Source organism: Melopsittacus undulatus, chromosome 5 (assembly GCF_012275295.1).
Source record: "Melopsittacus undulatus isolate bMelUnd1 chromosome 5, bMelUnd1.mat.Z, whole genome shotgun sequence".
Classification (NCBI taxonomy): Eukaryota; Metazoa; Chordata; class Aves; order Psittaciformes; family Psittaculidae; genus Melopsittacus; species Melopsittacus undulatus.
Genome location: NC_047531.1, coordinates 35578469 through 35604903, shown reverse-complemented (window position 1 = coordinate 35604903; position 26435 = coordinate 35578469). Strand labels below are relative to the sequence as shown.

The window sequence follows — 26435 nt, the reverse complement described above, 5'->3', positions numbered from 1 at the left end:
GGGCAACGGAGCTGGTGCAGGGCCTGGAGCACGATGGGGAACGGCTGAGGGACCTGGGGGGTTCAGGCTGGAGAAGAGAAGGCTCAGGGGGGACCTGATGGCTCCCTACAACTGCCTGACAGGAGGATGGAGCCAGGAGGGGGCTGGGCTCTGCTCCCAAGGAACAAGGGATGGCACAAGAGGGAACGGCCTCAAGCTGCACCAGGGCAGGTTTAGATTGGGTATTAGGAAAAATGTCTTCACTGAGAAGGTGCTCAGGCATTGGAACAGGCTGCCCATGGCAATGCTGGAGTCACCGTCCCTGCAAGTGTTAACACACCATGTAGCCGAGGCCCTCAGTGCCATGGTTTGGTGGTAGACTTGGCAGCCCCGGGGTAATGGTTGAACTTAGTGATCTTAAAGGTCTTTCCCAACCTAGTTTATTCTGTGATTGTGGGTTTGGATGCACTTGCATGGCAGCTGGGGAATACAAAGGTCTCAAGCTTACCTAGCTTGCCCTGAGCAGCTTGATAGCAAGAGTTGCTTAAGAAGTGGCGACATGGACATACAGGTGGGTTGATCACCCAAATACAAGTGAGGTGCTGACTCCTCATCTCTCTCTATCATCTCCAAATTGGACTTGAGGTCTTCGGGGAGAAGGTTAGAAACAAAAAGCCCAGTTATTTCCTATGATGAAATTTCAGAGCCCTCCAGACCCCACAGGCAGCTCTGCTACAAGCCTCAGATGAGCTCTGTTTCTGCAATAACTTTTCCAGAGAGAAGGAATTAGGAGGCTTAACACTTTCGGATGACAGTTGCTGGAGCTGCTGCCAGATGACAGGCACCAGGAGCGATCCAGGCCTCCTGATTCAGCCAGCCCAGAAAGAAGCCCTGCTCATAAGAACCCACATGTAAAGGAACGAATTGCCAGTTATGCAAAAGTCTGTAAGTAAAACAATGCAAATCTTTCATGTGCAGGAGACAAGTGATACAGCGGGAAATAATATAACAGATAGAGAGGCTGAGAGTGGGGAATGTGAGTAAATCCATTTTCCAGAAGCAAGAGAAGGGACTTGCTCGCTGAAAAGGATTAGCTGGATAAAGCCAAACTGTGTTAGAAATGAAACATGCATCAAACAGAAACAGGGAAAAAAACCCAGGTTGTAAGAAGATCCAGTTCTGCTCCTGCTCAGAAAGAAAATGCTGTCAGAGAAATATCCTATGTAAACTTGCTACACACCCCAGATCGTCAACAGGCATTTATCAAATGAAACACCAAATGCAACTCTTCTTCCTAATCCCAAGTCAAACACGCTTTGGGTTTCAGACCCTCAGGAAGAGATTTCCATATGATCCTCCTCTGTCTCCATTTATGATTAGTCCTAAATTTCACCATTTATCTGACAAAACACACTGGGGAGGGCTTGCTTTCATCCGCAAAGCTTGCGTTTCTGCTTTTCCTTAGCTGCTGCTCTACCATTCTGCAGTCCCTCAACCCGGGAGGAAAAGACTTTAGTCAAGACCCTTTGATTGACTAAACCCAGGATCACTTTCCTGGCAGTGGTAACTCCAAGCCCTTGTGTTATGTGCCAACACCAAAGCAAGCCAGCATTCAAAGGGGTTATAAATGCTGCTTCTGAGCCAAAGTCTTACTTTTGGGGCTCAGTAACGCAAATAAAACACATGTGTGTGGGGGGTCCCACTCGCATTAGTTGTGAGGCCAATTTGAGGGGTCTTAGTAGTTCTGGAAAAGAATTTGTGGTGTCAAAGCATTTCAATCTGGTCTGGTGGAGCTGTCACACAGAGCCAAGGCTGACTCCTATGAGCAACCACAGGAGCACAGTTACCACTTGCTGTCCTCCTGCAGCCCGAGCTATGGTCCTCATTACCCCCTAATGGATATGTTTCAAACGACATATTCATAAACCCCTGAGCCTGATCACAGCTAATTTGAAGACAAAAAGGGGAGTGCATTTGCTTAACACACTGCTTTTTGCAAACACCATGATCGTTCCCAGATGCATCTATTTCTGCCCAGCAGCACTGGAGGCAGCAGGAGAGGAAATCATTTCAGCTCCCCAGAGTCACTGGCCTAAAGCAGTTTCAAGATGCTCCAGGAGCTCTCCTGCATCCATTCAAGGCAGCTCAACCCATCTCACTCCTTTGATCAGACCCAGCTTCTTCTGCTGTTCTTTTCCACACCACAGCACAGCAGCAGGAGCCCTGAACACTTCTTTAAGCAGAGCACTTGATATCACACACACACAAGAGCTGCAAGGCAGTGTAAAGCCAGATCCAGGTTAGGATGTTTTGATCTCACCCATGGCAGAGAATTCAGTTCTACCGAGTCCCAGCAGTCTTTCCTGGAGTGAGAAATCAGCTGTGGAAAAGCTTCCAAGAAAGGTTTAGGTTGGTGGGAAAGGTGAAATTTCACATGGGAATTAAAGAGCCCTGCTCCCAGGGGACTCAAGCCAATGCAGGTCTAGATGCTAAGGCCTAACGCAGCTATGGAGGAACCTCTTTTATGGCATAAAGCAGCAAATCATCCTTCTATTTCAGCCTGTGGCAAGATACCCACAGGAAAACTCAGCTTTGAAATGACAGCCAGAAGCTCAGAGCTGGATGAACTTTTTATTTACAGCTTCTTATCCAGCTCAGCTACGAGATAAGGCAATAATAAGAATAGCAGTGCTCAGAACTTACAAAGCAACTTTTATCTGAAATCTCACCACAAGTTACAAACAATACAGGTCACTTGGTGAGACTTCCCCTTGCAAAGTGCACGTTGCCCCTGCAGGGAAGCTGGTTGATTGAGGACCCTGAGCAGAGCAGCCCTAGGACCACCCCAAAGCTGGTGGCTTTGCCCATGCTTTAGATGCAGGCAAAGCAAAGCATTGTGCCCAGGTCTACAAAAAATATCTATACTGGAGACATACTTGAATCCAAACATCCTCTTCCTCTGTTGGCTGCTCCACCCAAAAGTGATTTATTTACTATTGCCCTGACCAGGGGCTACCTAACAGCACCAAAAAGCCTCATTTAACTAGAAAAGCATCTGAGATGCCTCAGTAGACGATGCTGTACACACAGGGGCATGGTGGTACTCAGAGATCTAGGTCAAGCTACATGCAAGAGAGGTTACCGCTTTTCCTGGCCATGAATTTTTCATAAGCAGCCCTCCTGTCTTCCCCCATTCGTACATTACTTACAAACAGCAAAACCAGTTTATTGTAGAAATAAAATTCAGCCGTTAGTCACTTGCAAACTAGTTAGTGTGATTTACAGAGCAATTCATTGTCTTTATTGATTAGGAGAAATTCCCTTCAAAGGTGTGATCAAACACTTAAAACCCCATCATATTACCTGATACTGTTTCTGCCCACTCAGAAGTGGATATGGAGCTTCCCAAACCAGCCTCCTCTACTGTTATCTTCACTGTGGGGTTTTTTTGTGTTGATAAAACCCTAGAGTAAGCAGGTTGGCCAGGGCAGATTTCCTGCAGTATATTTTAAACTGTGATTATTAATACTGCGAGAAATGCTTTAGCAGAGCTGTTCTCCAGCAGCCCATTCATTTTTAATTGAACTAAAAAGAATTAGAAAGGCATTTATATGAGATAGGAACCCAAGTGCTGCGTCCTTGCGATGAAGGTGGCTGATCTTCCCCCAGGCAACTGCTGAGCATCACTGAGCCCAGTGCAAAGATGCTCACGGTGCAGAGACCATTGGTGTGGTGTTTGGCTTTAATTACTCATCTTGGCCTAGCTGTTCTCTTTCCAGACCTGGCCTGCCTCGTTCATGGCTATCCTGACTGCACTGTCACTGTGAGCTGAGGGATTTCACCTCCTCAGTGACTACAGACATGAAAAAACATTACCATTAACATTTGTTAATGGTGTTTTTAAGTAACTTCCCAGAAAGCAAAGCTGAAAACATGCTTCCTGCGATTGAAGTTGCCTCCAGCAATCCCCATTCAGGTCTGCCTGTGCCGGGCAGGATCCTGCCCCCCTCTCAGCTTATCAGCTGCAGCCTGGGGATTTGGGTGCTATGGGAAGTTTCATTTCCTGCTTCTTGGGCTGCCCGTGGCTGGCCAGCAGCATTAGTAAAAGGAAAGACATTCCTGTCATTCTTACTATTAACCCTTTGGTAGTATCGGAGACATGAGCCAAAACAGGCAAACAGCTAGAAAACAGGATGATCTTTAAGGTCCCTTCCAACCCAAACCAGTCTATGGCTCTATCAAGAAAGACAGGGACTTATTTCTGCTGTTAAGCACATTTGAGTCTATCAGAAAAAGCACAGTTTGGTACCGCTGCATCAGCCCATCATCACACAGCCAGCACAGCTCCCATCTCTCCAAATTTTCCTTTGTGTTTTTCTTTAATAAAAAGTAAGGTGGATGGAGCACAGCCTTATGCTAAAGCATATTTGTGTTCAACACAGGATTTGTGACCTCTGTCTCAAGTAATGCCTGACTGTGGCACCCACACTGCAGCCCCTTCTGCTGGCTGTGCTCCTGGCCGCCACCTCTGACATGGAGCCTGGCATCACAGCCTGCAATTTAGGATGGCAAGGAAAGAAGATAGAAACAAATCAGAATGGTTTAGTCTGAAAGGGACCTTAAAGCTCCTCCAGATCCAACCCCTGCCACAGGCAGGGACACCTTCCACTAGAGCAGGTTGCTCCAAGCCCCTGTGTCCAACCTGGCCTTGAACACTGCCAGGGATGGGGCAGCCACAGCTTCTCTGGGCACCCTGTGCCAGCTCCTCAGCACCCTCACAGGGAAGAGTTTCTGGAGGTATTTTAAGCAATGCATTTCTCAAAGCTAAGCAACGCCTAAAAAAATAGCTAAGTGATATAGTAACAGTGTCAGAAATGACCAGAACTGCTTTTCTATCCCACTGGCAGTGACTGGGACAGCTTTTGGCACAGAATAAAGTGAAATATGTCCTGAATTAGCCCTTCCCACGGATATATCTTTGCAGATCCTTCCCACCCAGCACTAGTGCAGCTTCCCCGAGCTCTGCAGGCAATCACAGCGTGAAGCTGCCAAGAAAAGCAGCTGAATCCCCTTTTCTCTCCCCACCCCAGCAAAAACACGCAGCCACAGCAAACCATTGCATGGAGAAACGTGCAGTTAATACCTGAACGAGCAGCTCCAGCTTCCTGTCATCGAGGAGGTGCACTTGGCATCTGCGGCCCTCCGTCATCTGCAAGAGAGAAGAGAGACGTGTGTCAGGGTGCTCAGCTTTCCAGCCCAGCACGTGGAGCTTTTCATTCACCACAGCGCTTTCAGTCTGTGGTTTGTGTTCTGGTTTTGGGCTTTTTTCCTTTCATTAATCCCCCTTCTTTTGGCCCTGGGGAAAGAAAAGGCTGGAAGGAGCAAAAGAAAAGCCACCCTGGTAGCTGTCATGGAGTGGCTGCAGGAGGAGGCTGTTCCAGTGTGGAAAATGGGGCTCTTTGCAGCAGAAGGGCCCCAGCATTTTGTACCACAGCCTCTGGCTTCACAGAGCAGCTTGGCCAGGAGAGGAAACACCCAGGCAAGTGTCCCCAAGCCCCTCAACAGCCGTGATTCAAGGCAGTGCAAAGCAAGCAAGGGCCATGCTGACAGTGCTCCCTGGGGTTGCACCAGCTGCTCCGTTGGCCTTGAATCCCAAAATGGGCTTGTCCTACTTGGGGTGTCCTATTTATCACAATACTGGTGCAAAAGTGCTTCCATACAGGTATAGTTTATTGCAAGAGTTAACAAATAATACCTATAAAACTTTTTGGTATAGAAGACTTTTATGAGACTTCCAAGCTCCTGTAGATTGGGTGCTAAGAAATAAATGAGCCATGGCCTGAGGAAGCTCCTCTACAGTTGCTCAGGCCCTTTCCTGGCTCTCTTCTTGCAGAGAGCACCATAAGGAACAACTTTGCTTTGCAGTTACAGATACCAACTCAACCCTGCAAAGCCCTTCAGAGTGCACAGGCACAATCCCACTATCTGCTAATGGGATATGGGCTCCCTAAGCCTCTTCGGCTTTTGGAAATCCCTTCTTCAGCATGACTTAGGCAGCATGCAGGCAGCCCCCCTGCTGTGGGCTTGCCCCATGACATTCACACACGTCTGGACCCCCAGCAGAGTGGTCCCAGCTTAGCCCCACAGTATGGCTCAGCCCCACCACTCTCCAGCCAAGGCACTTTCCTGAGCATTGCAGGGATCCCCAGCTTCATTTAATGGTATTTTTTGCCATGGCGAGTCCTGAAGCATCACCAGAATGGAGCAGAGGGTCCTCAGGAGCCTGGCAGGGGGAGTACAGGCTGCTGGGGATGTGGTTGCCACAGCACTGCATTTCTGCCCTCACATCATCTCTCCCCACCAGTGCCAGATGAGCTAAGCCCCAGTGCAAAGCCGCCTTGCAGAGATGTGGGCTCAGGGGGTTAGCTGAGGACAGCTCAGATTTCTGCTTTAGCTCTGTGGGTTAAAAATCACCATCCTGTGGACTGATGGGGCTGGATGTGCTGGCATCCCTCTGGTGTTTGGTGCCCATCAACTTCAACCATTCAAGAGCCACTGCCATGGTATCTGCAACATTGATCATCTCCAGCAGCATTGCCCTTGCCCTGTCACCTCTCATCTCTCCTGGGTGCTCCTGTCCTCCTTCTTCCCAGCTCTATCCCACATTCATCTCCCCCTTTCCTGGAACCAGGACAGACTGAGTCTTACACTGGCCCCGACTCCTTCCCCATAGCAAAAATTCAGATGTGCCAAAACCTCTGTTGAGCCTCAAGCTGGCCATGCAAGATACAGAGTTTATTATGAGACAACTTCAGTCAAAATGAGCTTTTCCCTTCAACTCACTCCAAAGTTACAATCCTGGAATGCACAATCCCATGCGATCCAAGCAGACTTTATCCCCGTTGTTATTCACACCAGCACGCCACTGGAGGATAATGCACGCTAAATAGCATTGCTTCCCTTCTCGTTTTCCATAAGCACAACTGGAGCCCTGGCACTGCAGCCAAAGGAAAGCCTTATAAAACAAGGCTTCTCATAAATGTCATCCAGTTACCGCCATGGCAATAAATTATCTTGCTACAAGGGTTTCATCCGGTAAGTAATGTTATACAAAATATGGCTTCTCATAATGTGTACTGCTTGGTGAGTGAGATTTTTTCCATGAAGTCTGTATTAAACAGCTTTCAGTTCAGCTGTAAAGCTGCTCCAGGGCCTCATGGAAGGGCTTTGGAATGGTTTGACCCACTTGGACCAAGAGTTATATGGCTTGTGATAGCATGGGCACAAGGAGCCACAAGCTTGCTGGGCTTCCCCAACAGATAAAACTCCAAGTGTCTGAGCTCTGCTTCAGCATCTCTCCATCCTCATACTGTCACATGTCTGTTGAGTCCCCAAGATGATCATTATACAGTGATATTCCAGTTTTAATATGAGTTTACTCAAGGCAAGAGATAAAGCAGGGAGTTTATTGTGGTGGTAACACATGATGTCAGGGATGGAAACACAGTCTGGCTCTCATGTATTATGCCCCATCTATTGAAATAAGTTGATATAACATAATAAGTTGATATAATAAGTTGATATAACCATTGAAATAAGAATAAAAGAAGGTGAAAAGAGGAAGAAGGAATATTTTCTGAGGTGTTTGGCTTTGTACTTTAGTGTTTTGGCAAAGCTGTGTGGAGTTTCCTTGGTTTTCCACTCTTTCCCAACCCATAGTTTCGTATCCCCTTAGTGCTTTCAGTACTTAAAGAAATCCCAGATGCAAACAGCTGGTAACATACCATATCTGAATAAAGTGAAGCTCTGAAATGCAGCACATGATGGTTGCCTGATTGCAAGGCATTTCATGAACATCACCTGCAGAAAAAGAGGAGGGAAAGCACACTGCTTCCACATCTGCTTGTCCCCAGCAGTTCTGCTCATCGGCAACGTGGCTGTCAAAGACCACAGTCATGCTCACAGTTTGGTGAGGCAGTGTGTGAGCACACAGCAAGGTGTGTACTGCACTTCTTTAGTGCCATCTTGTTGCTGTGCCTCTCAATGGTTTGAAGGCTCATGCTACAGGCTAATGACCCCAGTTGGTGGCCTGCAGGCTGCTTCTACCTAGGCTTTTCTACATAAGAGAGGGTGAAGAGCTGCTGCAGGAGCTGGAAAGCCTTGGTGGGGAGAAGTAGATCCAACACTGGCCCCTGCTCCCAGCCCCAGGTAGCAGCACAGACAATGAAGGAACTTTTGATTTTGTCATTGCTGATAGCTAGAAGCTCAGACTGCGATGTATGTGGCTGGAGATGTATGGGACCACAATGTATGGGGCTTTTCACTTCCATTACAAACAAATGATGCTTTGCAAGAGAAAAGAAGATAGAAGACAGACTTCCTGCTTGATATAAGTTAAAACATGGGTGGTCCTGCCCTCCCTCCTTTCTGTTTTATTATTCCACCAGGTGTCTGCAGCCCACACTATGTGCGTTTTTGCATCATCAGATCAATACAAACTCTGCTAGTTTGTCAGAGCAAGAAATGGTAAGGTTTCAAAGAACAGTGAGAAGGAACTGATTTAGTGCAGTCTGTCTGGGTGAAAGATTGCACATTGGCTGATCTGCTCTATCTGCTGCTCTGCAATGGATGGGGCTGTGGACAGCTCTTGGGCAACGAGTCAGGGAACCCTTCTGCTTTCCTATGTAACCAGAGAAGGGAAATCAACACCAAAACACTATAGATGGGAACATGGGAGGAAAAGGTGACTAAGCATGAGCTGAGCAGCACCAGAGTTTGCATGGAGGATGACTACAAGTAATGAATCGAGATTCTCCTCTCCCAAGTCTCCTACCCAGAGAAGGATGGGGGGAACTGATAACTAAGAGGCACAAAAGCATAGCTTTGCTTCACCATGGGAAAGCAAAATAATAGCAAAGAGACAAGAAGCAATGGTTGAACAGAGCTGTTGACAGAAGAGAAGGACATTTGGTATGGCAGGGAAGAAAGGGAGTTTGCTCTTGGTCAAGTTCTGGGTTTCACTATGAGCTCAATGAGTGAGTTTTCCTTTACAAAAACAGCCTCCCAGTTTCCTTCTGGAGGGCAAAAGCCCTCCACCTAGCTCCAGAAAGTAAAAAGTCAAGTGTCTATTTCAATCTACCAGTTTAGATGCCCTTGATGCTCAAAGCAGAGAGAACTTTCAGACATTTCAAGACAGTTCTTAGGTGAGCTCCACAGTTATGCCTGCTTCTTGCTCAGCCAGGGTGCTGTATCCACATCAATCCCACAGATTTCCCATTCTTCTCAGGACATGCAAAGAGGTGGGACTGTGTTACACACTCCTGAGTGCTAACAGTTCATCCATATGGCAGGGAGCTGCACACGCTTGATATGAATATGGGCCACGTGCACTTCATGGGCCAGACTCATCACAAACTCAGATGGAGATTATGCACCAAAATAGAGAACAGATTTTATTCTTTTTTTCCCAAAACAGCTCAGATCCTCACATTTTCCTGACAAATCTGTCACTTCTCTCAGTGCCTGCACATGCAGCATGACCCTGAGTGCCTGAGGAGCTCAACACAAGTGCTTTCAAACAGCTCTGTCGTTTGTATACACGAGTGTGTAAAGACTATGGATAATATAGCTTCAATACACAAACACAGGCAGTGCTTGTAAGGCACACGTAAATCTGGAGCAGTGTGTTTGTGCGGATGAGCAAGGCATGCTTGCTTTCTCTGCTCTTTGGCTTTTAAGGATGGGAAAACTGGTGCTGACTTCCTTTGTGGAACATCAGTGACAACAAGAAGTGACATACATGCTTGTTCAATCTAATACAGGGATGCTACAGAAAGCAAACCTCTCTTGTGGTTACTCATGGGATCTTATGAATTCTAGATGTTTTTCTCAAGGAAAGGACGTTTTAGTTACCTTTATCACAAAACTAAATCTCTTTGGAGGCTCCTACCCAAATATTTACACAATGGGTTTCCTAGGGAAGGCCTCCTGGTGGTTGTTTTAATCTGTGGCATGACTGCCCTCCTTTCTATCCATCTTTGCTGGAAAATTGTCTCAGAGAATCCTATAAACTCTCCTTGACACAGCCCAAAAACCCACTCTGTGCTCAGCTTATCCCCATGTGCCTGTCACTTCACCACTGAGTTATCAGCAGCTGCCCACAGTACTGCTCCATCCAACACAAACAGAGAAGGCGATGGGAGGAAACAGCTCCGAAGGGAACCTTTCCCTTTCAAAACCGAAAAACCCTCCCTGTGAAAGCACTGTTGCACTGAATAACTCAAAGGCATCAAATGCAAATGCTGTTTACAATGACAGTCCTATAAATATCTGCAATGCATTTCATTAGCTGGTGACTGCTGGAATAGAGAGGACTATGGTGTATTCTTCCATGACTCAAATCAGAAATGGTAATTGGAGGCAGAATGTTTCCTAAGTGCTCACTGCCTGTATAGGAGGCAATCACTGTGCTGAATGCACAAAAACCTGTAGTGCTTTGCCTGGGTTTGGACAGACCCACTGAAAGCAGATAGGGAGAGATAACAGCACACTGATTACAGTGAACGATTAGATTAAACATCCTGCTCCCACTTGACTGCTTCTTACTGCCTTCTCATCCTGGCAATTCCTAAGCTAGTAGGGGGTACACAAAGGGAGGAAAAGCAGTGTGGATTTGATGTCTGCACAGTTTACTTAGTGGCAGCACTACACTTTGCTGAATCGGGGCTGGTCTTGCACTGACCATGCCTCCTTGCGTGCCTGCGTCCATCTCTCATGTCCTGTCCTACTTTTCAGTAACCTGAAGGAATGGACTATCTTTGTTTTTTATGCCATGTGTTCACAGATCATCCGCCTCAGTTGCTGGTCTGCACCTAATAAATTATAGTGATGGTGACTCTTCACCAGAAGGAGCCACATTCAGGCAAGCTGGCTTCCACCTGAGCCTTGGTGGCTTGGAGTTTTAAGGATGGGGAGATGCTCAGAACAAACTGCTGTTTCTGAATACTGTGCTTATTTCTACCATTTATTTCTACGAGTCTTTCCTCAACCACCAATAGGAAGTCTGGTTTGTAATGTTATTCTCAAGAGGGAGAAAAATTACTTTAATTTGGCACAAGGCTCCAGGCATAGGGAAAAAGGTCTGTAAAACCTGCCCTGTCTGTAAAGGTCAGCAACACAGTATATACCATGGGCTGAGCTTTCTGGAGTAAGCCAAGACTTAAATAGCAGTGTTTCTCACTACAATGCAGAGGAACCCATTAGACACCACTTCTGCCATTTAATTTTGTTCATATGATGATTTCAGATTGGAAAGGCTATTTGCTGCTCTGGAACAGAAGAGGTTAGCTGTAAGATTTTTCCCTAGCAAAAGTATCCCACCCATATCCTCAAGCATCTGCCATCTTCTGGAAGTACTTCTGTAGGAGAATGAAGATGTTGCATATTCAAGGAAACAGGAACATCCTTTTCAGTATTCCTTTTCAAGGGAATTTGGTGGCAAGTGGAACATTGGAGCTGAAAAGGTGGACCCAGGAAAGATGCTGTAGATGTGGATAATAGCAACACAAAAAGAAGTAGTTGATGGCTGATGTATAACCAGACTTCACCTTCTAAGGAAGTGTGTTTCCCTGTTATGGAAATGCTCTGAGGCTCTGTGAAATACATTCACAATCCATAGGTGGATTGAATGGCCAGAAAATATAGGTCAACAATGATGCACCATCTACCACAGGTTTGGTAGGACTGGAGGAACGTATCATGGGCAAGGCCTTTGGCTTTTCATGAAAGCCTCTTAATCCCACCCCTTGAAAAATCAATGTCTTTATCCATGGACTAAGCAATAGAGATGAAATAGCTGAAACCATAGTTACAGATAGAGCTCTTCACAGCCTCTCCTATCCTGCAGGAAGGGAGCAATACCGTCCCTTGGAAGACCTTGATATTACCCATAGCAAGGGGGTTCTGCAGAGGACGTGTTTAAGAGGGGCTGCTGCAAGTGTTGTGATCACTTCTGCAAACAGTCATTTGTCAGGAGAGGAAAGAATCAGCCTCAGCAATTAGAAAGCAAGAGCCCTCCTTGAGAAAGGGGGTGGAACGGTGTCAGCTGTGGTGTCACACCATGAAAGGCAAGACCCAGCCATTGTTTGGATGCCAATGGGGAGCGATGGGATAGAAATTAAGGCGAACTAAAGGCTGAGTGACCTGGTGACTTCCCTGTTTTGTCTTGAGAGCTGACAAAAGAGTTCCTGGCCTGCCCAGGGGCTCCTCGCTTCCTCCACACAGCACTTTCCAGCCTTGCTCAGGCTCCAGCATCACCCGGGGACATCTGCACAGGTTATTTCTCATGCTTCCTCTAAACAGTGCTCAGCACAAGCCTTCTGATTCAGCAAAGCACATAGCTGTGTCCATAAATCCCTTTTATTTCAGTGTGACATAAGCAAGTGTTTAAGTGGCTTACTGTATCAGGGCTGAAATGAAAAACCATCTCCTACGGTCCTTAAGTCCATTTACAACACCGAGCAATAACTCTCAGGCGAACTTTAAAGCTGGGAATGCTGAGTCTTAACCTCAAAACACTTGGTGCTTGAGCCATGTATTTAGAACTAAACCTAATTCCAGTGGTGGATTTTAAACCAAGCAGGGTATTACCCGGCAGACGCTTAAATCACTGCTCTGAGAGCAGCCAGCCTTGGAAGCCTGATTTCAGTTATATCCTGAGATAAGAAAGTCCTTTCCTGGACAGGCCAGCTTCCTCACGAGGATGGAGGTTGTGCTGGTTCATGTCACGTATTGTTTTCTCTCTTACAAATAATACAGATCTCAATCTTTTCAAATACAAAGGGAAGCAGAACATCTCACACCCTCCCTGCCGCCTTCTGATGTTGGTGCAGGAGGAGAGGGCATTCCCAGTGCATAGTTTTCACTACATTTAAGCCTTTCACCCTCATAACTCTTTCCATTCCCTTTCTTGACTGGAAAACAAACCAGTTACCAGCTTAAAAACCTATCAGATTCTAAACATTATCCCCACTATTACAAGCATCCTTGGAGCCTGGAGCTGAGGCTGACCACAGAAAGGTGACATACTTCCAGTGTTATTTGTTATTCTCGCTGGCCACAGGTGTCTTAAACCCAAGAGATTTGCAACCTCTTCTGCAGCAGGAAAAGTGTGTCTTGATAAACCTTGACTCAGCTGGTCAGCTGTGCAGGTGGTTCAACACAGACACCAGCTTCAGGCCAATGTTTTTAGGTCAAGAATATGCCAGAGCTCTTAAAACATTGCTTCAAACTGGGATCCTGTAGCTACCTCATCTACTTTTACCTGAGCATCCTACAGGAAGTGGAAGGAGAATGGCTAGGGCAGCCTACAGCCTCATCCCACCTTATGGACCTTAGAAGGATTCATGCATATACCAAAGTAATGCCTGAAGGCTAAAAATGTGCCACTATCACTTAAAAAAAACATAGCAAAAAATAAGCCCCCCTCACCCCTATGTTAATAAGACCATGGGTAGACAATCTTCCTTGCTGTCAGCTTCCCAGATAACACTCAAGATAACTTGCCCTGGATGTCAGCTGCTCCTGAGATAACTCAGCTCAGCCAAACTGTGTGAAGGACATCTTCATTTTGTGAGCTTTTCTCTCTTTTCCTGCCAGGGTGAACTGATTTTCTAGATAATAATCACTTTAAGGCAAGTTCTGTAGTTTCATCCCAAGTTTGCACATTTTGTACAAATACCATGATGCAGCTTTTGGGTTTCCCATCCCTAATGCAGCCCAAAGGAATAAATATCAGTGACAGAACTGAAATGGGATGCTCAGAGGGAAAGAAGATACAGGATCTCTGGTGTCTTAGCACAAGGAGAAGCAGTGTGGTCCTGGGACAAGGTACTTCATCAACTTTTTTGGCATAGATGTGCTCCAAGAAACCCACAATATAAACTGGCAGGGTCTTACATCCCCTTGAAGAGCTCTGTATTTATGCTGCGCAAATATCCATTCGCTTTCACAAAGGACATTGCATTTTCTAAGGGAAAAGGATCTGGATTTTCTGATAGGACAGCCCTTTATCAATGATGGACTCCACAGCCCTTTATGTCACACCAACTTCCCTGTTGGGACTCTTGGTCACCTTCTGGTTCATTCCCTACTACGTACAGCAGTAAGCACCGTAAGTCCTCATCATGACAATGACCATGTGGCACTAACGTACATAGCAATATATGAGTATCACTGCTCTTCCCAAAGACACTAGCATGTCTGTTAATCTCTCCTACATCTGACCTTTTTATTGCCTTGTAAACATACATAAAAGTGTAATTTTTGTACAGTTTTGCACTTCAAACATGGCATATTTTCAGCAAACTCTTCCAAATATCACTCATTTGTGCATGCAGACAGGATGGTAATTACATGAGAGCATCCAAGTCTTCTGGGAAAACACTTGCAGGAGGTTTGGTTTAGTTATAGAGAAGAGGACAATTTATTTGCTAGTGAAACCAGTGTGATTTGCTGGAGGTAAAAAAAATCAATGTAGGTTCATAAGAAGATGACCAAAGTGACCCAAGGCAGTGGAAGCAGCAGTATGTGTGAAATATTTGTAAAGGACAAATTAAGATATATGGTTCAGTGTTCTTTAAGCGCTCATTGAGTGTGTTGTATCTACTGTATCACTAAGCATTTGGAGGTGTGAGCAATGATTGCCCTGATCAATGGAGCCAAGGCACTGGGCAGTGCATCACTCAGCTATTCCGTAACAGAGCAGGTCAATAGATAGCACTGAGCAGTGGTATATATGACACATAATAGAAAACACACCTGCAGAAGTCATTCCAGATGTGGAAAAAACTTAAAGCAAAATATTAGTGTGCACACAGAGTGTGCTTTTAGTTTTCTTTTTTTCTTTTTTTTTTTTCCTTCTTTTAAATAACACTCCAAGAACTGATATACTTGCAGTGGAAAAGTATGTCACCGGGTTGCTTCCAGCCACCACTAATCAGTGGGTTTGATGCACATCAGACATTAAGAGCCAGGGCTGTGGCTAGTGCCTGGGCTGGGCAGCAACCAGTGGCTCTGCCTGATGGCAGTGCTGGTGCTGTGTGGACATCATCCCCAGCAGGGTTTTGCAGGGAGGACAGGGTGAGATGCAGAGCACACTCAAATGACAAGCAGCTGCCTCATCCCCAGAGATGCAGGTGTTGTCAGAAATGAGCCCTGCCTGCAGAAGTCTGGTTTGGCCATTTCTGTTCCTGCTTCATCCTCATAGAATCACAGAATGGTCTGGGTTGGAAAGTTCCAACCCCTGCCATAGGCAGAGACACCTCACACTAGACCAGGTTGCTTCAACCCCTGTAAAACCTGGCCCTGAACACTGCCAGGGATGGAGTGTTTACTGCTTCTCTGGGCAACCCATTCCAGTGCCTTACCACCCTTACAGTAAAGAGCTTCTAACCTGAACTTGCCCTGTTTCAGTTTAAACCCATCACCCCTTGTCCTATCACTACAGTCCCTAATGAAGAGTACCCCACCAGCATCCTTCTTTCCCCATTCATATACTGGAAGGCTGCTATGAGGTCTCCACGCAGCCTTCTCTTCTCCAGGCTGAACAGCTTCAGTTTTCTTAGCCTGTCTTCATATCTGTGCTGAGCAGGGCAGAGCTGGGGCTAGAAGACAGGGTCATGCTCTGCCTGTACACCTAGATAGCTGAGGAGTATGAAGGGGTCCCACCTGCCTGCACTTATCCTTATGGCTCCTGTTGCAGAGCACTTGTGCATCTGGTGAGGACTAGAGCTAATAGTAGCTACACTCTGGGCTGAAGGAGGAAAAACTACTTCCAAGACACATAGCCTGTGTTTTTATACTCCCATTCATCTTCTGAGTAGTGCCAGGATGTTGCATCACCTGTACTGATGATGCTTTAGCTATTGGTGCAGCAAAACTGGGTCCTCTCTGCATCAGGGCACCTCAGAACATAATAAATATGAGCATCCTGTAACCTCTGCACAGGAGGAACCTGGAATAAATGCCTTGGCTTGAGCTTATCTTTGTACCAGATGACTCTGCCTTTTAAAAGCCAGGGAAGGATGTTCCTTTCTGGAAGAAAGCACACCAGTTCTTTAGTACTGGGCAGAATCGATGCAGAAGAGTTAAGGATGAGAAGTGAAGAGGGATCAGCTTGATGCAATGTCTGCAAACTCAGCGGCTGGATCCAATACTCCCGAGTCCTAAGCTCCCAGGATTCAATACTCGTTCTGGAGCAGCCTTCAAATACACAGTTGTCTGTGCCTGTGAGAGAGGACTGAGAAAGTGAAGACACTTCCCAGTACCTTTAGATCTGCAGATTCCCCCCAGAATTGCCATTAGCATCCCCAGAGCACTTCAGAAGTTCCGAGTTGCAGAACACAGTGCAAGTTGCCTTCCAAATTGATTTTCCAGCATGCTTGCATGCTGGGGTATGTGTATGTGTGCACAAAGAAAGCACTGTATCTAACTATATATCCCCTAAATCATCCGTGTCCCCTTGAGTGCCTCATTTCACTGGGAAATGAGTGTGTCTGCTGGTACACAAGCACACACATGGCAGCCACGTGTTGAGATGATGGGCATCTCCACAATAACCTAGCTGGGGATAGCCAGGAGAGATGCTGAGCAAGGACAAAACTGGTTTTAAAGGTGGAAAGAGCTCCATCCTTGTTCTCCTCTCCAGGACAGGCACCACATGTCAGCTCCAATACTGTGCTGCCTTTCCAAGCTGCTCACTTGATGTGGCAGCTTTCCACCCTTGTCTCATCCTGCATAACCCTGTGTGAAGGCAGCGGGGTCAGCCTGTGGCTGCTCCTCAGTCTATGCAAAGCACTTCCCAGTGTGAAATAGCTCAGCTCGGATGGATGGGATGCCAACAGTGCCTGCAGTCTGTGTGGTACAGCTGCAGCCACGCTTGGCCCCACGTGGGCAGGAAACCCAAACAAGGGTGGGTTTATTTTGGTTGGGAGCTGTGGGAACTTCTAAGAAGAGAAGAAAATACATAATCTAAACACAGAGTGGGTTGGCAAGCCCCAGAGCCATTGTCAGCATGTTACGTGTTACATGCGGACGTGTACACAAAGTATTTCTGTAGCCAAAATGGGAATATCGACTTCTTTTTGGTTTGCAGCTGTCTAGATTTGCAGTGGGCCCTTTTACAGTGAGTTTGAGTAAGAAAGGGTCACTTGTATCCTTTTTTATTGCCCTCCAAGGCTTTTCCCAAAGATTACTACACTAGTAATCATGTGCATCACACCACATCCTACCAGTGCAAATACAGGTTGAAAAGAGCACTTTGCTACCCACTAGTGATCTTTTCTTGAGGGTAGGAGACAGCAACTGTTTAACACCACATGAAAATGTCCCACAGAAGCTCAGGACAAGAGCAGAAGGATGGTGGATCTGTTAAGAAAGGAACGAGAGGGGGTTCTACGCAAGACCATCGTGCATTGGAAATCAGATGTTCCAGCTTTGCACTTTAAATCCGAGCACAGGCTGAAGTCCCACCCCACCCCATGGAGATGCACCAGGGTTATGAGGCACCACACATGGGGCCACAGAGAAGTATGACACTGCCACGAAGCAGGGATCTATTGGGAAAGGGAAGTACATCAGGCTCTTCTACTTATTCTGGCAGGCAGCCCACTACAGCCTAATGCAGGCAAGGAATAAACCTGCAAGCTCCATGGACCTGCAAGTAGATGGAGCACAAAGGTGACTTGGAGCAGAGAGAGGCAGAATCAAACCTTACATGTCTGCAATTCATCAACATGAAAGTGCTCCCAGAAGCTTGCAGCTGATCAAATATTTGTCTGGGGTCTCATCTCAGTGTCAGATCAGAGAGAAAAGCAAAGTCATTTTTGGTCCTTGATGGGATTCATCTCCAGGGCAGAAGACAGGGGATCCAACTCATTGTGCAGCCTCAGAACACTGCTTCCTGGCTTTTTAGGAAACAGCACATACTGAGATTCACAGGAGGGATGAGGATTAATTCGTTAAAATTGTAGGAGAAAGAGAAATATTGGAGGCCATGTTGGGCAATCCACTGCTGGCTTAGGGGGCCGAAAGGCTGGGAAAGGCTGGGACAAACTGGGATATGGAGCTGGAGGAGGCTTGCAAGCAATTCAGCAACAGCTTAACCTTTTCAGACCTTGCTGCCTGCTGGGCTGCTGTGTTCTGCTTGCACCTCCAGCCACTGGAAAGGAGTAAGCCTGTAAGGATGACTGGAGGTTAGCATTGCACTCAGGCACAGCACATCCTGCACTGAAACATGGGGACCCTCAGGTACCACTGTCACCTCCTTTTATGGCTCATACCACAGCTCTGCCTCCCCCCAGGTCGCCAAAAGATGGGGCATTTATGGGATGGCTCCAAGCTAGATGGAGATTTTGGGCACAGCCTCAAACCTAGAGTGCTTGAGTGAAACGGCAATCCCAGCATCCAGGCTACTCCTGTTTAGCTCACAAGAAGTGGGTCACACAGTGCCTTACTGCATATTCAGGGGACATCACTGAGCCCTGCCCCCAAGTTTGCTTGGTGCTGGATCAACACACTCCTCTTATACCTTCTCTGTGTCTGTTACCCCTCTTGCAATGCATGACTCTTCCTTCTCCCTTGCAGTCCTAGCAGAATGTGGCTTAAGAATCCAGTCCCTCCCCAGCCTCTTTCAAATTCTCTTTAATGCAGCTTTTTCTCCCTCACCCATACTATGCAGTTTTACTTTGCCTTTGCTCTCTGCTAAGCTGCATTCAAACCTGTTGTTATTCACACAGCAAGCAATAGTAGCAACAAAGGGGATATGTATGACTAGGATTACCTGTAATACTTGGGACTATACTCCATGACTTGGGAAGTCTTTCCTAGTCTCACGTCCCTACTGACAACACCCAAGGCACTAACCAATGCTCCTGACTTGGCTAAGCAGTCTGACATGATCTCTGTGGAAGATTCTCTCTGCACCAAGTGATGCTGCATTGCCGTATGGTCCCGAGTGACCCGATGCTCTGAACAGGGGTATCACCAAATACTGACTGGAATCATTAATGCAATAACCAGTTCAGACACGGCAATGGGACAATCATAAAACACCAGGAAAAATGGGTAGCTTGCCCCAAAGGCTTGCAAGTGACACCCTGTTGTACCTATGCTCAAATAAGGGCAGAGAACCCCTATTTCTAGCCTGGGTTAGAAACAAAATTCGTATAAGAATGAAATACTTGGTTTACACGTGCATAAATCCACATGCTATGCAACACTGGCAAACTTATCCCTACTGTGGGAACGGACTTGAATGGGGCCACTTGCAATGCAAAGGTTGACCAACGCTAATTCCTTCAGCCTGTTAGGTCCTTCCAGCACCTTCAAAATAGCCACTCTCATGATAAGAAGCAATATATCCTTAGCTCCCCATGGCTTCTGTCACAGCCCCTCTTGCTCAGCAGCACAGCGGGGCTGCAGGAGTTGCCCCATGAACAGCTCTTCCTCCTGCAGCACAAGGTATGTCCCTGGATGACACTGATACTTAAAACCACCTTAAAAATACTAATATCTGGAATAGGACAAGAAATCGGTAACTACTGTGCCGGGAAGGTCACGGCAAGCAGATCTGAGCCACAACACCAAGCTGGTGCCCCATCGCCTGGCCAGCGTTAGCATCGTGGGTTCAAGTCAGTGTGCAGGCAGCAGTGCAGGCAGCAGCCCTCCTGCGGGGCCCTCTGCCACCGCCGCAAGGAGAAAGGGGATCAATCGGACAGTTTTAGCTCGATCGAGATATCTCTGGTGCCTGGCAGGCGGTTACAGGCAGGGAAAACGGCACAGATACCTTGCCGTCAACAGCCACCTCCGTGCATGGACAGGGGATGCTCATCAGACCTCGGGGGCCAATCTAGAGGGAGCTGGGTCCGAGACACCCCAATATCCATGAGAGCCATGATTCAGCCGCTCTCGATACCCAAGGCACCGGGAAAGCCCAGCTCTGCCGTGCCCATGAAGTGCGGCGTGCAGGCACCAGCACCACACCCCCTTCCCGGCTCAAAGAGCGAGCGGTGCCGGGGTTTTTGTTCAGGACAACGTCCTAAAATCCCAAACCATGCCAGCGAGCCGGGAGTTCGGCTTTTCCTGTGACCTGGCTTGCCTGGGAGAGGAGATTTGCGAGGTGGCTCCCGCATCTGTGTGTGTTGCATTGCTAAACCGCTGCCAGGGCTATTATTAGAATCAATTGTCTCTCCTGGAAATTGTATATAGAGGCTGGAAGCAACTTTTCTCATGCCCTCCCCAGCAGCCAGTGGGCTAACAATGCGGCCAGAAACCCTCCTTACGGGAGCATGTCTGCAAGGCTTGCAGAGAGATACACCCATACAGGCACAGTTTGGGGACAGAGAGATTTATTTGTCCTTTCTAGCCCTGAATCTGTAGCAACTTTTCTACGCCTGATTCAGGAAAAGGTGCATAGGGAAAAGGAAAAGCGAAGCAGGGGCTTTACCCTTTGCGAAGCCCCCCCCAGCTCTGCGTTAAACTTGCTGCAGCCATTTGGAAAGGGAAGGAGCAGTCCATCTTAGCAGTCAGTGGGGACAAGCATCCAGATTGCTAGGAGGGAGGTGGTGGTGGGGAGGGTTGGAGAAGAAATCACAGCACCAGCTTCTCTCCCCCACACCCTATCTTCCCTCTAGTGCAATAAACCTCAGCTGCCGAGCTCGTCCCCATTCTTCGCCCATCAAATTCGGGATCCTGGGGTTGGGTTTTCCTTTTAGGAAAGGACAAGGGAAGCAGATGCTGCCCACATTTCTGCTGGAGATCAATGGAGAGAGGGGGGCGTGGAGCCTCCCGCACACTGCGGCTGGGCTTCCCCGCGGGGCCGGCTGGAAGGGGAGCCCCTGCCCGCCTCGCCTCCCCTCCGCAGACAAAGACCCCCGTTACCTTCTCCCTCCCGCTCCTTCGGCGGCTCCTCAGCTCCGAGCCCGGGACGAGCGCATCCCGCTGGATCGCCGGCAGGCCGCGGCTCAGCGCACCGCATCCATCGCCCGCCTCTCCGCGGCCCTTCCCTCCGCCCCGCTGCCGGCACGCTCCCCGGGCGGTCCTAGGGCGGGCCCATGCTCCGTGCCGGGATGCCCTCACCCCCCTTTCTTTCCCCTTCTTCCTCCCTTTCTCCGCCTGCCGGCCCCCGGAGCCCGGCTCCGCGGAGCTCCGCGAAGCTGCGAGGCTGGAGCCGGGAAGGGAGGAGGAGAAGGAGGAGGGAGGGAGGAGGAGGAGGAGGAAGGCGGGAGGAGGGCAGCGAGCAGCAGTTGGCTCTGGGTCATGTGAAACAGATGAACCCGGCTCGGGCCTGCCAACATCTGGGCTCCCCTTTGCCTCTGAGAGGAGGATGAAAGGATGGAAGGAGGATTCATTGCTCCCCTCGACTCACACCTTGTGGTGATAATGGAGAGCAGCGGGGATGCTCTGAGTGCTCATGCAGCCCTGGCAGGTAGGAAGAAGAAGGCAGCAAGGGCCCGGGCACCCTTGGAGCTGAGCAGTCAGAGCAGCTCCTGCCAGGCTGTGCCCTGGGAGTGGGGACACTTTCCCTTTTCCTGGTGATTCACCCCTTCTGCTGGCTGGTAGAAGGGTGCCTGGCCATAAAGTGTCTTTATGTACTGCACTAGCAGTAGCCCTTGTGCAAGGGTAGTACTATTAAACCAGTCAAGAAGAACAATATATGCAGGCCTCCATAAAGTGCTGAGTTTTTGGTCTAAACAAGCACAGTGCAAAGCACCCACACCACAACACCTGCACTTAGAGCTCTGACTTGCTGCTGCAGCTGCTTTGCCTCCACGCCAAAATTTTCTTTCTGAACCCGGGGTTATTTCCATCAGGTAATGCCCTGAGGTGTCCCTGTGCAATCCTCTGGCCCAGGCTGGCCAGGAAGAGGTCTGCTTTGGGAGGGGAGGTGTGGAGGTGAGCCCTTCCTTCATCTGTTTTCAGTTGGCATTCATGCCACTGTGAGAATGCTCATGGTGAGGATGGAGCTGGGGCTTACATGGGTTATACAAAATGTTCTTTTTACCCTGTAGGAAGATAGCAGCCGCTCTACCAACACGATGGCGGTGAATGAGCTGGATGTCTGACTTTACCTGGGGGTGTTTCTGAGTTTGATCTGCTGTCAGACTGAAAGCCAAGACCATACCAGCATGAAGATGCCACAAGACTTGATGTCCTCTCCTCTGCAAATTGAGAGGCCAATGTACTGCAAAGTGCTTTTGGGTATAATAGACAAACACTAGAACACAGTTCCCTATCCTGTGTTTAAGGATACAGCCACAGGAAGGCTCACTCGTCCAGCTTGCTCCACCCAAGGGGCTGGCTTTGAGTAAGAGGATAAATATAGAGGCAGTTCTGACCTCTGGCTGCTCAGGGTTAAGAACCAGCAGCTGAGGTGGCCTAGCTCTGCTCTGGAGATGGTCCAAAGGTCAGGACACAGTGGCAAGAGGCAGCAACGTACCCATCTCTACTCCAAGAAAAGCAGTGGGATGACAGCTACATTGCTAGAGTAAAGACTGGAGTTTCGTGGGTGTGTCTAATCCATGTCTAGATCCAGCCATTGAAGTACCCCTGAGGGGCAAATCACCAACACACAAACCTCAAAACCTCCTGGAATTCTAAATCCATCATTTCAGAGAGGGGTAAAGCTGCAAATTGCCTCCTAAATTCTGGGTTGCCCTTTTCCGTCAGCAGATACCGCAACGCATCTAAAGCAGGTTCTGCCATCTTCAGTGGAGCTGGCAAAGAGGAACGTGTATGCCTGAACCCCAGCAGAAGCCCTGCTGAGAGCTAGCAATAAAACATCACCTTCCCAGGCTGACTTTCACCAAAACAGGAGATGAAGCTGCTTCAAAGGTGCACTCACCATGCAGGTGCCTGCTTGTTCTTGCTGCTCTGTAAGAATATGCCAAGGTAATGGACTTTGCCCTTGAGGTAGGATGATCCTTCAACTAGCAGAGCCCCAAGGCTATTTCCCCACCCATGGCTTTGTGGCACATGCTGCCCATCCTTTCCTGGCAGGATCTGCCTCCAAACCCAGAGCAGAGCCAGGGTGTGGTACAGCACTATTCAGTGGGTTATAAAAGAGCTCACCTGGTGGGTTTAATAAGCAGCAACAGAGGCTGGAAGCCTCTAATTGCAAAGTAATTTGTCTCACGCACAAGAGCAAAAACTGGGAAGCGAAGCCCTCTCTGCTGAGAATTGCAGTTTTCAGCTTTCAGTGCAGGTGTGTGAGCTTTCAGTAGTTATAACTTGAAATTATGGGCTTTCTGCAACAGTCCAATCTCCTCCTTTAGCACAAAACAGTCACGGGTTTGGACTGGTCTGGAGACAGCAGGAAAGCATCCTTTATCGTGCTTCATGTTGTGGTGGAATTATCTACCAGAGGTGCCCAAAGAGCATCCCATCGCTGTGTGATCCTAATGGTGTCCTTTGGGGTATCAGTTGGTTTATGCCACAGCTGGAGTCACAGATCAATTGGCTGACATGTCATGTCATGGAAGCTGTCTGGGGTGGAAATGGAAGGGGAAATCCTTGATTTCCCATGTGCAATGGTTCAGCATCTCTGCAGCCTTTAAGAGCCATCATGCAGAAGAACAGCTGGATCATCGTACCTGGGAAACCACAAGGTGCATCCTCCTCAGGTCCTTTTAAGGACATACATTTCCTACCCATCCAGGACTACATACAAAACACCCGGCCAAAAGGAAGTTCAATAGGATTTGGTACAAAGGCTGAACATTTCCTGCAGTGGTGGGAGATGTTCCTGCTACATTTCCTTAACCCTCCAATTCATGATACAACATTTGTGATAAAAATAAATTATTGGCCTGTGTAATTTATGACTAGGAGCCTGATGGAGCTAACAAAGAGCTCAGAAATGGGGACTGTTTCTTGTAACATGAAAAGTGGAGCACTGTCCCTGTCATGAGGGGATTATGAAAGCTCAACCAGAAAGAGCTCCTTTCCCCAGAACCGGACAAGGAATTTGCTCAGATCTTCTGTTCATCACACCCTTCCTTCCTATCAAACCCCTGGGCACATCTAGACTGGTTCCCTGGTAGCACCATGGTGCTCTTGAGCTACAGGAACAAAGGGGTAAAGGAGATGGTCTGTGGAGAGTTCAGACCAACATTTGCAGACAATTTGGGGTCTGTCAGGAGAGAGGAGCAGAAACTCCCAAAGCGTCTGCAGACCTCAACAATAAGAAAACCTACCCAGGGTGGAAGAGTAGAAAAAGCCTCTAAGAGGAAGATTGTGCTTTTGGGATCCTTCCTTCCTTCCAGCCTTGCCTATTTCAGGTAAATCAGTGAGCTGGGGCAGCAGAAGTTGTTAAAAGCCCCCCTGGATGAAGAGCAACTGTTGTCTGCAGTAACACAGCATCACTTGCAAAGCTCTGCAGCCACAGTTAACTGAGCCCTGCAGCACTCCCATGATGCTGGGGAGAGCTGCCAGCCTCATTTCATGGGGAGGCAGAGACATGAGTGCGTGATGGCACTAAGGGTACCTCAGTGTGGGGGAAAAACCAGCTAATAAACTGGACACACCAAGCCGGGAGGTAGGTGCACCCTGCTGGGTGTACAATCTGGTGTGTTCATAGCTGGAACAGCTTCAGATAGATGCTGGCTGCCAAGAGATCACCAAGACTGGGATCATCAGCCCAAGGAGGACACCGAAGCCTGATAAAGCATTGCAATGCATGCAGGGCTCACTACTGGCTCAGCAAAACCGCTGCTGAAGCCCCTACCAGCAACATTAAAGCCTGCAGAAGGATAGCTGCATCACAGTGCAGCCATCAGGAGTTTGCACCAAGGAGTCTGCTCTCCCCTTCTTCCTCTCCCAGACATACATGCTGTAAGTCAGATTTCCTCAATAGCATCCTTTCAGGAAACAAAAAGCCATTCACCACATGGATATTCCTCTCTACATTTCCTAGTTATAATTCAACGGCACCACCCTTACAGGAGCTTTAGTAATTCCACAAGATCTCTGGAGTTGTCAATGCCCAAACAATACAGCCTGGTAACATGTATTCTGGAGGCAGCAAAGCTGCTGTCATTGCAGTGATTAGAAGCAGGTGATAGGTGTATTTCTTCTAAGCTAATTCCTGTCATGCCAAGTCCCCAAAAGAGAACAGTAGCCCAAATATTTAACTTTGACATACACAGAGGGAAGCCTCCAGCAACCAGATGCCTCCACACCAAAATAACAGCACTCTGATTCCTTTATATTTGTTCCTGATAACAAAGAAGGGAAGAAACTGGAGAACTGCTGTTGACAATTCATTTCCACTCTTGTTAGCAGAGATTAAGGTATTAGAATCCTTTACAGGGAATGTGGTGATAGGACCGTGGGTGCCATCAGAATGTGTGAGCTGTTCCATGAACATTTGTAGTATCTTCAGAAAAGCTTAATGAATATTGTCTACCCCAGAACTGCATTCATTAGCACCAACGGGTTGGAGGAGATGTCATGTCATGAAGCAGTATTCACACTTACACAATGATTTGCATCCATAAGCGGTTCAGTGCTTTACAAGAGCCAATGTCATTTCCCCACGTACGGTACCTCTGAAAACCATGGAAGGTGAGGAAAATGCTTTCAAAGAATATGTAGGATTTGCTGAAGGTACCTAACTGGCTACCTCCCTGTGGGAGGTGTTCAAGGGCCTCACTCCCATGGATTGCACAACTCTTAGCTCCTAATATTTAAGTGGCAGTAAAAGATTAAAAAGCCCCCAAACTTTTAAAGTAGCATGCACCTAAGGAACCTGGGAACTGAAATCCATTTTCAGAGGTTATATAAGCTGCCAAGCACATGAATCCCACTGTAAATCAGTGCAGCTGGCTTATTCTAACCATGATAAGGATCAGCCAGCCCTAGAGAATGAAGCATAAGGTTACCCTATGGGTTAATCCATGTGGGATATAATTCATGGTATAGCACGGTCATGTCCACTCTGATGTAAGTTGGCTGGAGAAGAAACAATGGCCTCACCTCTTTTCATGTTGCAGAATGTGTATCCTCCATGCACCAATGCTCAATGCTAGGAAGCAGAAAAAGGACTAACGTGACCCAGCTGGTCAAGTAAGCCACCAGGATGCCCTCACCCACTTCCATGGACCAAGGCCAACAAGAGAGAGATGGAAGGTTATGTGGACCATTACCAAATGTGTCCTCATCACCTCATCTTCCCCCTGTAACAGGTTGGAATGAATTGTGACCTTGTGAAAATTCATGCTGAGAACTTTGGAAACCAGGTGGAAACCACAGGTTTCTCACGCAGAGAAGTAAAATGCAATTACTCAAGAGCAGGACCTGGCTCATATACCTGAATCTGGATCTGCAAACAATTTAGGAGATAAGACATACAATACTCAATGCACTTCAAACTGGGAAGAACTCCAAGTGTGCTGAGTGAA

The 26435-nt window shown here is 47.8% G+C and overlaps 1 protein-coding gene across 7 annotated transcripts in view; it reads right to left on the bottom strand.

Annotated features, from left to right (window-relative positions):
- FRMD4A (FERM domain containing 4A) overlaps positions 1-26435 on the bottom strand; it is a 282366-nt gene that overhangs the window by 129611 nt on the left and 126320 nt on the right. For 6 of the 7 annotated variants that reach the window (XM_031043981.2, XM_031043980.2, XM_031043979.2 and 3 more), the window contains exon 2: positions 5123-5188. In XM_031043981.2, the coding sequence (XP_030899841.1) occupies positions 5123-5188 (66 nt within the window). Of the gene's footprint in view, positions 1-5122; positions 5189-20916; positions 21130-26435 lie in introns of those variants that run through there. The other variant, XM_031043982.2, reaches the window with a different exon arrangement.